Source organism: Lactuca serriola, chromosome 7 (assembly GCF_051521515.1).
Source record: "Lactuca serriola cultivar US96UC23 chromosome 7, Lser_US96UC23_V15, whole genome shotgun sequence".
Classification (NCBI taxonomy): domain Eukaryota; kingdom Viridiplantae; phylum Streptophyta; class Magnoliopsida; order Asterales; family Asteraceae; genus Lactuca; species Lactuca serriola.
The window spans coordinates 184,173,487-184,189,279 of NC_136414.1; the positions used below are offsets into that span (position 1 = coordinate 184,173,487).

At 38.8% G+C, this 15,793-nt stretch overlaps 2 protein-coding genes across 2 annotated transcripts; one reads left to right on the forward strand and one right to left on the reverse strand.

Moving 5' to 3' along the window:
* Window positions 1-4,030: 4,030 nt before the first annotated feature.
* On the forward strand, window positions 4,031-6,110 carry LOC145061961 (uncharacterized protein At2g24330-like). Its single transcript, XM_079009558.1, has 6 exons — window positions 4,031-4,276; window positions 4,403-4,682; window positions 4,800-4,944; window positions 5,012-5,121; window positions 5,214-5,625; window positions 5,706-6,110. The coding sequence occupies exons 2-6, from the start codon at window positions 4,428-4,430 to the stop codon at window positions 5,960-5,962; spliced, it is 1,179 nt and encodes a 392-aa protein (XP_078865684.1). The 5' UTR covers window positions 4,031-4,276; window positions 4,403-4,427; the 3' UTR covers window positions 5,963-6,110.
* A 5,604-nt stretch (window positions 6,111-11,714) lies between these two features.
* LOC145063500 (putative beta-1,3-galactosyltransferase 14) lies at window positions 11,715-13,740 on the reverse strand. The gene is made up of 7 exons (XM_079011097.1): window positions 13,178-13,740; window positions 12,879-13,031; window positions 12,715-12,797; window positions 12,535-12,634; window positions 12,349-12,462; window positions 12,112-12,254; window positions 11,715-12,033 (listed from the first exon to the last, which is right to left on the reverse strand). Exons 1-7 carry the CDS (start codon window positions 13,522-13,524, stop codon window positions 11,948-11,950), a joined length of 1,026 nt encoding a protein of 341 aa, XP_078867223.1. The 5' UTR covers window positions 13,525-13,740; the 3' UTR covers window positions 11,715-11,947.
* Window positions 13,741-15,793: the final 2,053 nt, after the last annotated feature.

The window sequence follows — 15,793 nt, forward strand, 5'->3', positions numbered from 1 at the left end:
AAAGGATTCGGGAAGTGGTCAGCCACCATCATCGGGATTTGATGGTTCTAATCTGGGCGTTCGGGATGGCTTTCGGAAGCATCAAGGAAAGTGGCTTATCACCAAGGAGTCTGTGCCCAGTTATTCGGACTGTAAGGACAGTAGTCAGAGCTTAGAGGATATTTTTTTTAGCATCAGGGATGCGGGCGGTGTTCATCTAGTATTCGGTAATCATGCGGTAGTTGGAGTGGACTAGAGACGGATCGCTAGCATGGATAGGGCGATGGTGGTTACCGTGCCTATCGTGTAAGGAAGGAAGGAATGGAAATCTTCGGGTTCTCGCAGGCAGTAAAGACTTAGTTGAGGCTAAGTGGGGGAGAAACAATCAGATTATGGGAGTAGAAGGGATCTTGAAACTGGGATAAGTTTGCTCTCTTGTTAGTAAGAAAGACGGCTCAGGTGACTGTATGATTAGAGGATAGAGTGAATTGGAAGTTTGGAAAACTTGCCAACTGTGAGATCTCATTCTCGAAATCTCTGGTCGCGGATTTCATAGGAATCGGTTGGGAGTTCCATTTGGGACATGAGTACCACTTGGGAGTACTCGGTGGGAAGGGTGTTGTCAGACTACCGGAGGGCCGTAGCATTCACCAGTGGCTAATAGTAAGGGAAGTATATTAAGACTGCGGTGTGGTCCGCAACAATCGTATGAGAGTATGGTTAGACTGCGGTGTGGCCCGTAGCATTAGACTAGTAAGACTGGGGTGTGGCCCGTAGCATCAGATTAGCAAGACTGCGGTGTGGCCCGTAGCATTAGACTAGTAAGACTGCGGTGTGGCCGCAGCAATGGTATGTGAGTACGGTTAGGCTACGGTGTGGCCCGTAGCACTGGTTTAGCAAGACTGCGGGGCGGCCCGTAGCTTTGATTGGCTGGCAGCGTAGAAGTGTTGTAAGACTACGGGGTGGCCCGTAGCATTCATCGGTCCCTATTCGTTAGGGCGAATGTATCAGGTGTGTGATCTAGTGGCAGAATGGATTGAGCGGTTATTGGTAAAGTTTCTTCGAAAGTCGCTGGAAGCGACTAGGAGTTGAGTTGGGACTAGCGACCGGTGGGAGCCGGTAATCCAGATATTGGTAGATTGGTAGGGACCAAGGTGGTCTCAGTTCATCCGGAAGGCAGATAAGGAATAGCAGAAATTTCCATTCAGTAGCAGTGTTGGTAAGCAGTCCATGGTTGAATTCAGATAGTTGGTCGAGGGGTGCTAGGCACCAAGTTCTATCAGAGAGCAGTGTCAGTGGTGACAGACGGTGATGACCCGCTCTGGGAATAGCTGGGGTGATGGAGTTGGTGAAGGATAGGACCTCCACAGTGTCAGAGGAAATAGTTGGATATGGAGCTTGCCCTGGGAAGGCAAGAAATTTGCGCACGGAAAGAAGGGGTGAACCCCTATAGGTTCAGTTGCGATACTCGGGAAGTACCAGAATGATTGTCGGCGGAGTAAGATGTGTTTCCAGAATGTTCAGGGTTAGGGTTGACCCGAGATGATTATCCGCAAGGATTGATGCTAGTAACCAGGAGAAAGACCAGCGAAGGTAGGCAGCTGGTGTTGGATTAATTGGTGGTGGTATTGGAGGCAGATCGCAGGCGGTGGGCTATGGAAAACTTCGAGGACGAAGTTTAATTTAAGTGGGGGAGAGTTGTAACACCCAAGTTTTGAGGACCAAGAAAGGAAAGAAAACACTAAGTTTAGGGGTCGACTCGGCGAGTCCAAGGAGGGACTCGGCGAGTCCGAGCGGGATCCAGGCTGAGGAGTAAGTGACCGACTCGGCGAGTCGGCCAAGGTGACTCGGCGAGTCTGGTCTGTGCGAGGAAAACCCTAATTCCGGGAGTTGTATCCTATATAAAGGGTGTTATGCCCCTCCCCCAGCCCCCATATCACTCCAGAGGACCTGTAAACCCTATAATTCGTGTGAGCTTCCATTATTGAGAGAAATAGCTTTGGAGGAAGGAGACTTTGGAGAGGAAACTTGAAGATCAAGAAGGTTGCTTCAAGGGAGAGGTGTGTGCTCGAGATCTACTTCAGTTTGTGTTCATCTTGGAGGTATTAAGCTGCTATTTTCCCTTCTTTGCATCTAGATCTATTTTGTCATGAGATTTGGGGGTTTTATGGTTGTTTGAGACCCAAATCGGGTTAGGGGCTTAGATATGTTGTTGCCACTTCAGATCTATTGTTGGGATGGTCCATTATGTCATAAAGCATCAGGAGATGAGTAGTTGGTGAAGCCCTTGTGTCCTTAAACCAAACCCTAATGTGTTTTGAGCCTAGATCTCTTTAGTTATACGTAAAGTTTGCAACTTTACGTAGGGATGGAGTTTTGGAAGTATGGATCTATGGATTGGAGTCCCTGCATGACTCAAAAGCCCTCTACATGTTGGGAGATCTTAATGGACTCGGCGAGTCAAGGGCTAACTCGGCGAGTAGAGTCGCGAGTGGAAGGACTCTGGACTTATGAACTCGGCGAGTCAGTAGGGTGACTCGACGAGTAGGGTTGACCTGGAAGGTTGACTTTGATCAGGACTTTGACTTTGACCTGAGTTGACTTGGTTGTCTTTCGGGGGTCAGTTAGACTCAGTGTTGCTTTGATATTGATAGCTCGGGAAGCAAGTAGAGCAGGAGTTCAGTCAGTGGTCGGGTAGCGGTCAAAGGGATTAGCAGCATCAGTTCAGCAGTATCAGGTGAGTCTCCTCACTGTTTGTATGGGTCTAGGGCACCAATGCCGACCCATTTAGAATATGCATGAAAGACCAGGGGGCGGCTCCTGGCACACAGTATATTACTTTGTATGGTAGGAAGACCCGGGGGTTAGCCCTAGGCAATATGTATGAAAGACCGGGAGGTGGCTCCTGGCGCATTGTATGTTATAGATATGAAAGACCAGGAGGTAGCTTCTGGCACACTGTATGCTGTTTAGCTAAGTAGAGTAGTATGTACGGTTGTCTGTGTGATACTTGCATAGAAGACCAGGGGGTGGCCCTTGGCATTTGTCTGTAAGACCAGGGGGTGGCCTTTGGCACACGTCTGGAAGACCAGGGGGTGGCCCTTGGCACTTGTTTGTAAGACCCAGGGAGCGGCCCAGGCTTGACCAGGAAGACCACGTGCGGCCCGTGGCATAATGGCAAGACTATGATTGGCACATAGCACCTTACTTGGTTATGGATAAGTCGGTTATGTATGGTTCTTGGCTATGAATGGTTTGTATGGTATGTGGTATCTGGGGAACTCACTAAGCTTCGTGCTTACGGCTTTCAGTTTTGGTTTCAGGTACTTCCGGTAGCGGATGATGGAGCTCGGGATGATCGCATGGCACACACCATAGATTAGTCAGCCTGGGAATGTTTTACTCTGATAATGAACATGTATTTTGAAAACTAATACTTTGTTTATGTTTTGAAATGATGATTTTACTTTAAGTGATACTTTATTAAAAGAAATGTTTAGTCTTGAATTTTGGGACGTTACATCCGAGCTCTACTTAAGGAGAGAAATGGGAGGATACAGAGGGAAAGTGAGGGGCGTCGAAGCAAAACCGTGTTCCTGAGTTTCATTAACGGAAGAAAAGTGTGGGGAGGGGAAGGATTTTGGAGCCGTATTTTCCTTCCAAATTGGGCGAATTTGGAAAGAAAGTGAGGGAAAGGAAAATTTCAAGTTTTATTTTTTTTTTCCTCCTAACTCAGGAGCACAAAACTTAAAATTTTCCTTTCATTTCCTTCGAACTTAGAAACACGGAATAATAAATATTTTCCTTCACCCCCTTTCTTTCTGTCAAAATTTTTCTTCCATTTCTTTTAATAAATTTGCAAAAAAAACTCGGGAACAAGACGTTAGGGTTTTGGTTATTTTTAGAAATTTATTTTTATCTTATATTTAATTAACCAAATTACATAATGAATTAATTTTCAAGAAAAAAACCGACCGTCGCTATTATATTATCAAACCGTCGGGAGTGTGTCGACGACGGCGTGCGATACGTGTTTGCTGCTCCCAGGTTGTGAAGCGTCATCCAGACCCTTTCCAGCCAAACCCTACTACTTTGAATAATAGAATAACCTCATTCGTAGGGCATCATCACTCCCCCCTTTCTCTCTCTCACGATCTTCCCTTTTCTTAATTCTTTATGGTTTTTGATTCACAATCGGCTAATCCATTACTTCGATTGCCTATCGATCGACCAAAAACCACTGATTAGTTTCGAACCATTCAATACCCAAAATATTTTACATTTCTTCGATTTCCAGGTACGCGATCCAACGCGATTGTCTCTCTCGATGTGATAAACTTGTTTAGAGTTTCTATGTTTGAGCAAGTGTAGCTGTTTGATATTCTGATCTGGATCTGTTCTTGCCATTTTCGTTTTGTTTTAGTTCCGATTTGTCTGGATAAACCCTAATGGCTGACGAGAAAGAGGTGAAGGAAGTGGTTGGAGAGAAGACTGATGATAAGAATAAGAACAAGAGCAAGAAGAAGACCGGAATTCTCTCTCGAATTTGGAATACAGTGTTTAGGTCACGAAGCGATGATTTTGAGAAGAGACTGCAGTATATATCTAAAGAAGAGGCTACGCTTCTTTCGCGAATGAAGAGGCGAGCTCTGAGATGGAGGCGAACAGCCAGGAACATAATCATCTTCTCTGTTATCCTTGAGGTAATTCCTTTACTCATTACCATAAACTCTAGCTTGTATCGATGCCTGATCTCTTGCTCGATTGCCATAAACTAAGAGTTATCTGTCGAAATTGAAATTCTATTTGTTCCGGCACAGTTTGTTGCAATTGGTTATGCTATCATGACAACAAGAACAGTAAACATGGACTGGAGAACGAGATCATTGCGAGTCTTACCAATGTTTCTTCTTCCTGCCATATCATTCGCTCTGCATTATGGACTTTTGAGCTTCACGAGATTCGGTAAGTCTTCATACTTGTAATCCATCCCTATTAACCCCAAATTCTTATCTTCTCCTTTGATTTATAGGTGATCGAAGGGATCAGAAAGCATTAGAGAGGCTTCGAGCTGAAAGGCAAGCAAAAATCGATGAACTTAAAGAAAGGACTAATTACTACATTACTCAACAACTCATTCAGGTACTAACTACACTGTACACATCTTCTTCTACCTCTCCTCCTATAGAAACATGTTCTTGTTTCTTATCTTCAAATTTCAACCCGTGTTGCAGAAATATGATCCTGATCCAGCAGCAAAAGCAGCAGCTGCATCTGTTCTTGCATCAAAACTGGGTGCAGATTCAGGCCTGAAAATGTTTCTTGGAGACGAATCACAACCAAATCCGTATGCCACAAAGAAGAACAACGAGGTTGAGGTACATCAAACTACTGGTCTCAGGAAACGAAATCAATCAAACCTTAAATCTCAAGGAAGCAATACAGTAAATCAGCAATCAGAAACAGAAATTGGAGATGGGGTTTCTGAGAGATCTTCACATGGTGATCTTGTTGTTGATCATCATGATCCTGCAACTTTAGGTGGTCAAGATGGTGGTTGGATTGCTCGAATTGCTGCAATGCTTGTGGGAGAAGACCCAACTCAATCATATGCACTTATATGCGGGAATTGTCATATGCATAATGGTGAGTAAATGAAAATCCCCATCTTAATATTAATGAATTAATATTCAAAATGTAATATTGAGTTGTGTATATGTTAACAGGACTTGTGAGAAAGGAGGAATTCCCTTTTATTACTTACTATTGTCCCCATTGTCATGCCTTGAATAAACCAAAGAATTCAGGAGTTTCTTCTGAAACAACCATGTCCCCTGTTTTGGGACCTTCAAGAACAGTAAGTGCAGATGTTAAATTGATTGAAGAAAATAATGAAAAAGTAGTACCTGGTGAGATTATCAGCCACGTGGCAGGTGATGTGGAGGAGAAAGAAGGGAGTGAGAAAATAGTGGGAGATGAGTGATGGATTTTTTTTTGTGGTTTGTTGTTTTGTTGTGTAAGAGGATGAATTTTGAGGTGTTAATATACACATAGGAACCACTGTCTTGTTGGATGATCTATTATTGTTTGCAGATGTATAATAATAATACATCATTTTCTGCTTTTTTTTATTGATTTTCATTTTTTTTTAATTTGTTATTGGTTTGGTGAACTAAGATCTGTATGGATTGAAATGAAATACAACAATTAAAGATGTGTTTTGTTCGTGGATTCTGATGGAATCTGACTGAATTGGAATCCGAGATTCCATTCCATATGTTGCCAAATAGATAGAGTTAATTTTTGTTTTTGATGGATTAATTATTCTTATGGGATGGACGGAATTTTGTTCTATCATTAAAACACCAAAAAGATACTATCATTATATATAAATATTTAAAAATATGTAATTTTGTTACTGAATTCAATTCTGTATGAAATCCGACAGATTTGGAATTTGAGATTACATTCCTTCCGTAGGTTGCCAAATGGACAAAATTAAATTTCAAACTCCGTGTTAATGGATTTCATCATTGCTATGGGAGGGTCGATGGAATTCAATTCCATCTTCTATTTTTTCTTTTTATTAAAAAACAAAAATATTTTTTCTTTTTATTAAAAAACAAAAATACCTTCATTGTACATATATTTAGAATAGGGAGAACTCCATAAAAATTCTTTTATGTTTTGGCCTCATAATTGATTTAATATTTATATGATTTTTTTTATTCAATTAAGTCTTAAAAATCGGTAATTGTATTCATTTTGACATTTTTACCATCATCTCATTTTCTAAATTACAGTTTTGGACCAGGTTTAAAATTTATTATAAATTTGGTTTAAAATTTACATTTTTTGTCCATATTTTAAAATTTTGCTACGAGTTCATCATAAATTTACTTTTCTACATCTTTTTTTTTCAAAATAAAAAATTCAAAGATGTTTTTTTTTGTTATATAAAATCATATTTATACAAAAAATATATATAAAATAATAATTGCTTAGGGTTATTATTTGTTTGTAATAGGGGATAATGACTTAAAAGTGTAATATATTTTTCAATTTGTACACATTTGGTCAGAGTTTTTTTTCGTCCATATTTACCCCTTCAACTTGTTAAACTATACATATCCAGTCCATATGAACGATTACTCCACGTTAGCAGGGAAAATGACTTAATAAGGTAATATATTTCTCATTTTGTACACATTTAATCCTTAATATTTCTGTACACAATTAGTTCTTAATATATTTTTGTTGTTTCAAAATAAGTCATTTTTGTTTTTGTACTCATTCAGTACTTATGAATGATTTCTTTAGGTTTTTTCTCACGACATCTTACGTGGGACAATCATTGATGAAGTGTGTGTGGTTGTTGATGTTTATGTGTAACGTCTCATTTTCACAACCAAAAATTTTCATTTTTTAATAAGGCAAAACTCCCTAATTATAAATCCATTATTAAGACAATGTTTATTCCAAAATATATTTATCGAAAATCAGAGTAATATAAGAAACGTAGAATCCTCAATATCGTTGATGAGTGTACAGTCATGCTTTCGCCTTCCCACAATCAACAATAAAACCTGAAAACATAAACAACTGGGTAAGCACAAAGTTTAGTGAGTTTCCCCCAAAATACCCGATACAACAAACGTATTATCATGCATAACGGGCCCACACTCATCAGATTAGAATACCTTGGCCCAATCAGTCATCCGACTAGAATGCCAACACGCAACAGGTCCAATCAGTCATCGGACTAGAATACACAGGGTTTGTCGGCATGCCGCCTTAACCCAACCGCTCTTCTCGAGCCTCCGTGCCTACGAATTACAGCCTTTCCGCACCAGGTATCTTGGCCTACAACATATAACAGGACCACCTCAACCTATCCCGCCACCATATGGCTATCCCACGTAAGATTTTGTGAGAAAAAACTAAAGAAATCATTTATAAGTACTGCATGAGTACAAAAAAATGACTTATTTTGCAACAAAAAAATATTAAGGACTAAATGTGTACAAAAATATTAAGGACCAAATGTGTACAAAGTGAGAAATATATTACCCTATTAAGTCATTTTTACCGGCTAACCTGGACTAGCCGGTTATAAGGACTAAATGTGTACAGTTTAACAATTTGAAGGGGTAAATGTGGACGAAAAAAAAAAGTCAGTGACTAAATATGTACAAATCAAAAAATATATTACCCTTTTAAGTCATTATCCCTTATAGTAATTTTTTGATGGTTGCAAATTTGATATGACATTTTTTAACTAAGACACAAAACTGAAATTGATAAATTTGTTAAATTTTATGTAAATAATGACACTTTTTACGAATATCCCTAATAAAAATTATAAATGGGCACATATTATAATAGATGGAGAAAACTTTTCTTCATAAAGATGATCAGTTTTTGAACTCTCCAAACTGTTTAGCAAGTGATTTGTAACACCGGATTCCTGGTACGATTCTTGTTTATGTATTTTTCTCATTTTTCCTTGGACTCGGCGAGTTGGAGGCCCGACTCGCCGAGTAGGAGCAAATTTGGGCACGGGACTTAAGTGAGGGACTCGGCGAGTTGGGTCCCAGACTCGGCGAGTCCATGATGGACGAGTAAAACCCTAACCCGGGTGTTTGCACCCTATTTAAACACTCTAACTCGGCCTCCCTTGTCCCTAGCACTTCCAGAGAGCTGTAGAGCGAAACCCTAGCCCCCATATTGTTCTTGTGAGTGATTTTTGGCTTTGTGAAGGAAGTTTGGAGCATAGAAGAAGGAGGAGGAGGTTGAAGAGTGCAAGGAGGGGAAGTATATCCGAAATCTACACTGTGAGGAGTTTCCATTCAAGTAGAAAAGTTCCTACCTTGATCACTAGTTCATTAGATCCCCTTTTTGTCCCTAATTGGTGGTTTTCAAGCCCTAAAACCTCAAACTCCATGTGTTATGCTCTATGTTCTGAAAGGACTTCAGATCTGGACCTTATGGACATCTTAGAAGTGTAAAGTTTATGTGGTTGAAGTGATTGAGGTCCCTATTGAGTGCATGACCTCATAAAGAGCTTGGAATTGCCTTTTGGAGCACATAGGGCCATGCATGCACGTAAAGTTTGCAATTTTATGTGATAAGCATGCCCTAGGAGCTTAGATCTATGGTTTGGAACCGTTGCATGTCTCAGATTTGGTCTGTATGGGAGGAAGGTTGAAGGGACTCGACGAGTTCCAAAGTGGACTCGGCGAGTTCTATGAAGATGGTCTTAGACTTGACGAGTTGGATGAACGACTCGGCGAGTCCTATGAAGATTGCCTGGAACTCGACGAGTTGTTCTTCAAACTTGGCGAGTCATATGAACTGTTACTGAGTTAAGAAGGGTTAAGTGTAGAAGGTCCAACCCTTCGTAGCTGCACGCGGAGTTAGCAATTTAATGTGTAGCAATAGTCCCAGAAACTCAAATCCTCAAGATGGATGCTCTGGTGAGGATTTGGAAGCAAGTAGGAGATCTGCTCGTGGGACTTGGCGAGTCGGATCGCGAGCCGGTCTATTCGTCCCAAGAAGTGAGTTAAGGGTGACTCAGTGAGTGGGAAGAGGGACTTGATGAGTTAGTACTGGGATAGTAGGAGAGGGACTCGTCGAGTCTGTGCCATGACTCGGCGAGTCCAGTCAACTGGAAGTTGACTTTGACCAAGGAGTTGACCTTGGACCAGGGGTAGGTCAGTCATTTGACCTAAAAGTATTTATGAGTGACTAATCTATGTTTATGGATTTATAGCCGGAGGATTACCGATGCAGCGGTCAGACGTCTAGCAAGTAGATTTTCAGCAACTACCTTTCGAGGTGAGTTACCTTCTAGTAGCGGTGGGTCTACGGCCACAATGTCGACCCATCAGTAGGAGTGGTATGATTAGATGATTGTCTCTGTGATATTCATCTAGGTTTGCTACTACCTGATATGTTATGTGCTAGTATGATATGATGTTATGTGCTAGTGACAGTAGGGGAGATAGTCCCCAGATTACCGGTCGATAGGGCCGAAGGGGTAGTAATGCCTAGCCATGCTAGATAGATTATGTGATATGTTTTATGTGGTAGTAGTAGGGGGTGAAATGGTCCCCAGTATCTGGTCGAGAGGACCGAAGGGGAGACTAGCACCCAGATATGCTAGTCAGTGTCCGGTCGAGATGACCGAAGGGGAGACCAGCACCTAGATATGCTAGCCATTATCCGGTCGAGAGGACCGAAGGGATAGGTCGGGCACCCAGATATGCCTGACAATATATGTTCGTTATGTGATTATGGTATGTGGTACAGTGGGGGAACTCACTAAGCTTCGTGCTTACAGTTTATGGTTTTGGTTTCAGGTACCTCTTCATCGAAGGGGAAGGAGCTGGCGCGGTAGCGGCACATCATACACACACACACTGTTTTCCACTTTACAATCTTGTTCTGGGATTTGTACTCTGATGTTTGGTTGTTTTCGTATTTTGGTTTCAGACACGATATATGTTATGAAATGGCTTGATCAGACAATGTTTTATTTACAAATGTTTTCCAAGGCATTGATTTAAAAACGAAACTTTTAGACGTGAAAATTTGGGTCGTTACATGATTCCCATAAACCTCAATGCATTTTCTCTTTGATATCCTTGATCATTATGATCTACTTTTCAAATCACACATCTATTTTGAACTTCATTCCATATACTGCATAGTTCCGTTTACAAATGATTTTGTCAATTTCACACCAAAAATCGTAATCATTTGCACCATATGGTTAGAGATAGATTTAGGGCAATCTTCTAGATCTAGCTTAACTTCAATAACTATATCCAGTGAAGTCAAACATATATGATATTGTAATTTCCCCCTTATGTTTCACAACATTAAAATATAAAGTTAAGGACAAATTAATAGTTACATACTAGCTTTAATTATTTACAAGTATGCCATGGAGGTTTCATTATCAGTATGATTGATATGCCACTTTATTGTCTAATTAAACAATTAGGTATGGCCAAGATTGGTTATAAAGTCTTTATAGTTTATCCACCTTTTAAAAATGCAAGGACCAAAATCTTCCTTCTCAATTTACGCTTAATTAGCTTGTTTTTGCATGTTTTCTGTTGAGATTCGTCCTTTTTATCTAAACTTAGTGGTTGTCAAAATGCCAAGACTGTTTCTAAACTTAGTGGTTGTTAAAATGCCAAAACACCAAAATGCCACGATTGTTTTTGCATGTTTTCAATTTTGTGCCTACTTAAAAAATGTCCAAATAAATTTTGCAACCATCGCCCAAAATTGCTACCAACAAATAATAACTCCAAACAATTATTATTTTATATATGTTTTTTTTATATACATATGATTTTATACAACAAGAAAAACATATTCAAAATAAAATTTTGAAAAAGATGTAAAAAAAAAAAAAAAAAAAAAAACTAAATTTATGATGAATTTGTAACAAAATTTTGAAATCTAGGCCAAAAGTGTAAAATTTAGACCAAATTTGTAATAAAAGTTAAAATCTGATACAAAAGTGTAAATTTTAAAAGTTGGATAACTAGGTAAAAGGGTCAAAATGAATACAATTGCTGGTTTTTGAAACTTAATTGAATAAAAAACATATAAGGACTTTTATGGAGTTTTTCCTTTACAATAAACAAAAATATTTATAAAAGTAAAATAGAATTTTAATTTTTATTGAATTCAATTCCAGTTTCTACCAACGAAACGCATGACAAAATTATGATTATCCTTGATATTCTAATTCCAGTTTCTATGACAAATTTCATTCCTCCCAAAAACATTCTATCAACAAACATTGTGAATACTATTACTACTACTACTACATCCTGGATAAATGCCCTAAAAACAAAGGAGTTTTCTGATACAACTGTGTTTGTTAATTTTGGTATATACTAACTAATACAAAGAGTGAACCAACTATAAACTCTGAAAAATTCTCATCTCACTCATTTGATACCAAAGTTGGAGTGTTTGAGCACATGCTCATTTGATGAAGTTCCAACATCTTCTTTTCAGGGTTACACAGTCCTGTGATATCCAAAGGGTAAAACGGTCATTTTACTCACTCTCACTCAGAAGGTAGAAAAGAAAAGAAAAGAAAGAGACCTGAACACTTGGGAATATCCCAAACAGCAATAGATGTAGTGGTGCATTCTGGTTGACAAAGTTGACGATTATTCTCATGATTCACATTCATTGCAAGCATCCATGCACCAATTGTAACATCCTCATTGCTAAACAACCGAAAACTGAAAAAATAAAAATAAAATTTAATTTTTTATAAAAATGAAAAAGAAAAAGAAGAAGAAGAAGAAGAAGAAGAAGAAGAAACTTGTTACTTGCCTGTTATTTCTTAAAGCAACCAAGCTTGCAACAACGTCTGCAGAAAGAGCATATATTGGACCATAAGCATGGAGAAAGTATTCTTTCCCAAGCATATACCCTAGTGGCTCATGCCTACATACATAGGAAAAGGAAAAGGAATTATAAAAACATCAAATAAAAACCAAAATTGCAAAAAAAGGTTACCATTTGAGCTTTGGGTCAGTGAACACAGGACCTTTCTTCATGCATCCAAGATACGTCTGTGTGTGATGGCGTTCTTTAGCCAGAAGCAGTGAGAGGCGATCTAGCAATAAATGTAACAAGAACATGAGAAGCTTTTTACACACTCTTTAATGTTACGATTTGGAAAAGTTAACTAGTTACCTGGTCGTAGGTATATGTCATCATCAGCTTTAACATAAAAATCAGAATCATAAAGTGCATATGCAGCTTTGAAGAAAGCTAAGCTGTAATGGAGATAGAAATTAGTATGAAGTTTAGATAGTGAAGAGGATTGGGTTATTTGGATCTGCCATTAGAGAACTAACGTTTTGTATGGGAGCTTACTGTACTCCTCTTCAATGTCTAAAAGCAAGAAGTCGTCGTATTCCTCCACCTCTCTCCTCAGCTCTGCCATTTTTGATGAATCCTTAGTTTTACCAATGATGAACCTGAAGGCCAGGCCAGTTGCTTCTTCCAAGCTGCATAAGGTTGCTCCATTAAAGCAATAAACTGGAATTCCTTCCTGATCTAATGATTATCGAACAACTGATATGCATAATACATGTAATGTAAACTCCGGCTACTTCTGAGATTGAAATACGGAAACCAAATCTAAAACTCTTACCGTTGAAGGCCTTGATGATCGGAAGGCATCCAAGTCTTCCGCAATGATCGCCGTCTACCAGCCGATGCAAAACCTGTTTGAATTCCAACAAAACCCATCACCTTATGCCTATTCTGATCTCCTTCAGAAACCAAATCGCTAGAACCACCACTTCTATCCCAAACCACAGACACCGAAATAGGTTTACTATGTTTACATTTATATACTCCAGTGATATCTTGTCTCAGAACGACAATGCCGATGAATAACAATCCAATCAAGGAACAGAGAGTTAGCACGACTGATCTACGACCTATGTTAGATGGATGACGAGCATGGAAGAACTTCCTGGATGATGGCATCGGCATTGTTAGAAACCCTAGAAATTGTAATGAATCTAGGGTTTTTGATTTGGAGATCGAGAATTGTGATTTGAGATCATTGACAGAGGGAAATTGATAGAAGTAAAGTGTATGATTCACAGAGATCTGTAGGTTAGGCAGGAAGGAGGTGAAATTAGGTTCGTTATGACGGTTTATTTGGTTTCTGCCCGTTTACTCTCTAGCTGATTTGTTAACAATTGGTTTTTTCATACATAACCATTTCTGTTTTATAGAATTATATAATATAATATTTAAAACATAAATTATTTTATACAGAGAAAAACTGATTATAACCTAAAAATGTGTGAAATGTCTCTAAATATATAGAAGATTATAAGGCTATACGGTGTGGGGTGCGGTTTGGAACCGCGATGCAGCCACGTGGGCCGCGAACACCGCCCCCAGGGTGCGGCTATAGAAGACCGCGTAATCTGATTGTGCTTTCTTCCATGTTTGACTGTTGAACGGTCATGATTCGTGTAATTTTTTTTTTTTTAACCATTACTATATATATATATATATATATATATATATATATATATATATATATATATATATATAACCATTTACACTACATTCACACCACCTTTACACAAATATTTACACAATCTTTTCATCCAATTTTTTTTTTTTGAAAAATATCTTCTTCCAAAAGTCCTAGCAAAGAAAAAACACAAGTCGGAAACACCAATACCCCAATACCTACATTTGATCAACCGATTTTCTCACCTCCGTATTACTACTACGGTGGTATGCTTCCGTATTTTCCACAACGACCAACGCAACTACTACCACAAACACCACCACTACCACAACCCGACCGGGATTTTAATCCATTTGATTTTTTGTCTCAACCCGAGTTTGTTCAATAAACACAAACACAACCAGAAACGGTCGTTTTTTATTCTGAACAGGAATTCGTTACAGAAACTCAGCCCACTCAAGTAGCAACTAAAAGAAAAGAGAAGACGGAGGCTAGATGTTAGGGGCCTTTGGAAGCGTTAGTGTTGGCATAATCTTGGATCGATATTTCAGAAGATGTGACTGTTGGAAAAGACCAAAAGCATGACCGCTTTTGGATTCGCGTTTTACACAGGTTCCATAAAGGAATGAACCGTGGAGAATACCGTTCAAAACATTAAGTGTACTCCAAATGGGGGAAGATGAACAAGGAAGTCATGTTGTTTAATGACTAGTGGAACAACATGAAACGTCAATGGAAAAGTGGAGAAAGCGATGAAGTAATTATGAAGAAAGCATTGAAAGTGTATCAAAAAGAAAATCTGAAGGCTTTCAAGTTTCTTGAAGTTTGGAATTTTTTGAAAGATAACAAGAAATGGCTGAGTAGCAAAACATCAGATGAGCATATCGACAGTGATTCAAACCGCAGCAGAACATCTGGGTCCAACCACACTACATCAGATGCTCGTGTCCAATTTGATCTAAACGAAGATGAACCTGTTCCAGTTTCATCACCTTCCCGACCAATGGGAAGAGACAGAACAAAAAGCAAAGACAAAGACAAAGCGTCGGAATCAGACGACTTGAAAGAAATGGGGGCCGACATGAAGGGTATAAAAGACAGAATGGACAAGATTTTACAACTTGCTCCTGAAAGAGAGCTTCGGAAACAAGGGCACGTCAAATATGACCGGTGCGGAGCTTGAAGTGGCTTTGGCAATGAAGGAGGAAGTGAGAAAACGCTACATAAGTCGTGGCTAATTTCTATTTCTTTTTTCAAGTTTTTAATTGTTTGGGTTTTTTTTTTAAAGTTGTAGGTTTTATGTTTCTAATTTGCTTTTCTAATTTTTTATGAGTTTTTTAATTAATGTATGGTATTTATATTTTTAATTAATGAAATATTATCTATTTAAAATTATGTTTTTTATTTAAAAAAGAAGTTTTATTAAATTAAAATAGTTATAAAAACAAAAAAGAAAAAAGAAAATAAAAATGTGATACCGCTCCCTTTGTGTGGCAAAAGACCACATTTGTGTGGTAAAAAATGACATGGCGCTTATGTGACGAGGGAAGGAGTGCGGTTTCGGTGGCACCACTCTCTCCAGCCTAACCCAATCAAGTAATTTATCATCTAACAAAGGATTTGATTAGATATTATAATATAATTTTTATTTTATTTAGAAAATTCCATTAATTTTGTTCTTACATATTGGTTGAACCAAACAAATGATTTTTTTGTAGACTTCAAAGTTTTATATACTTTTTTTTTTTGATACTAAAAGCAACAACATGA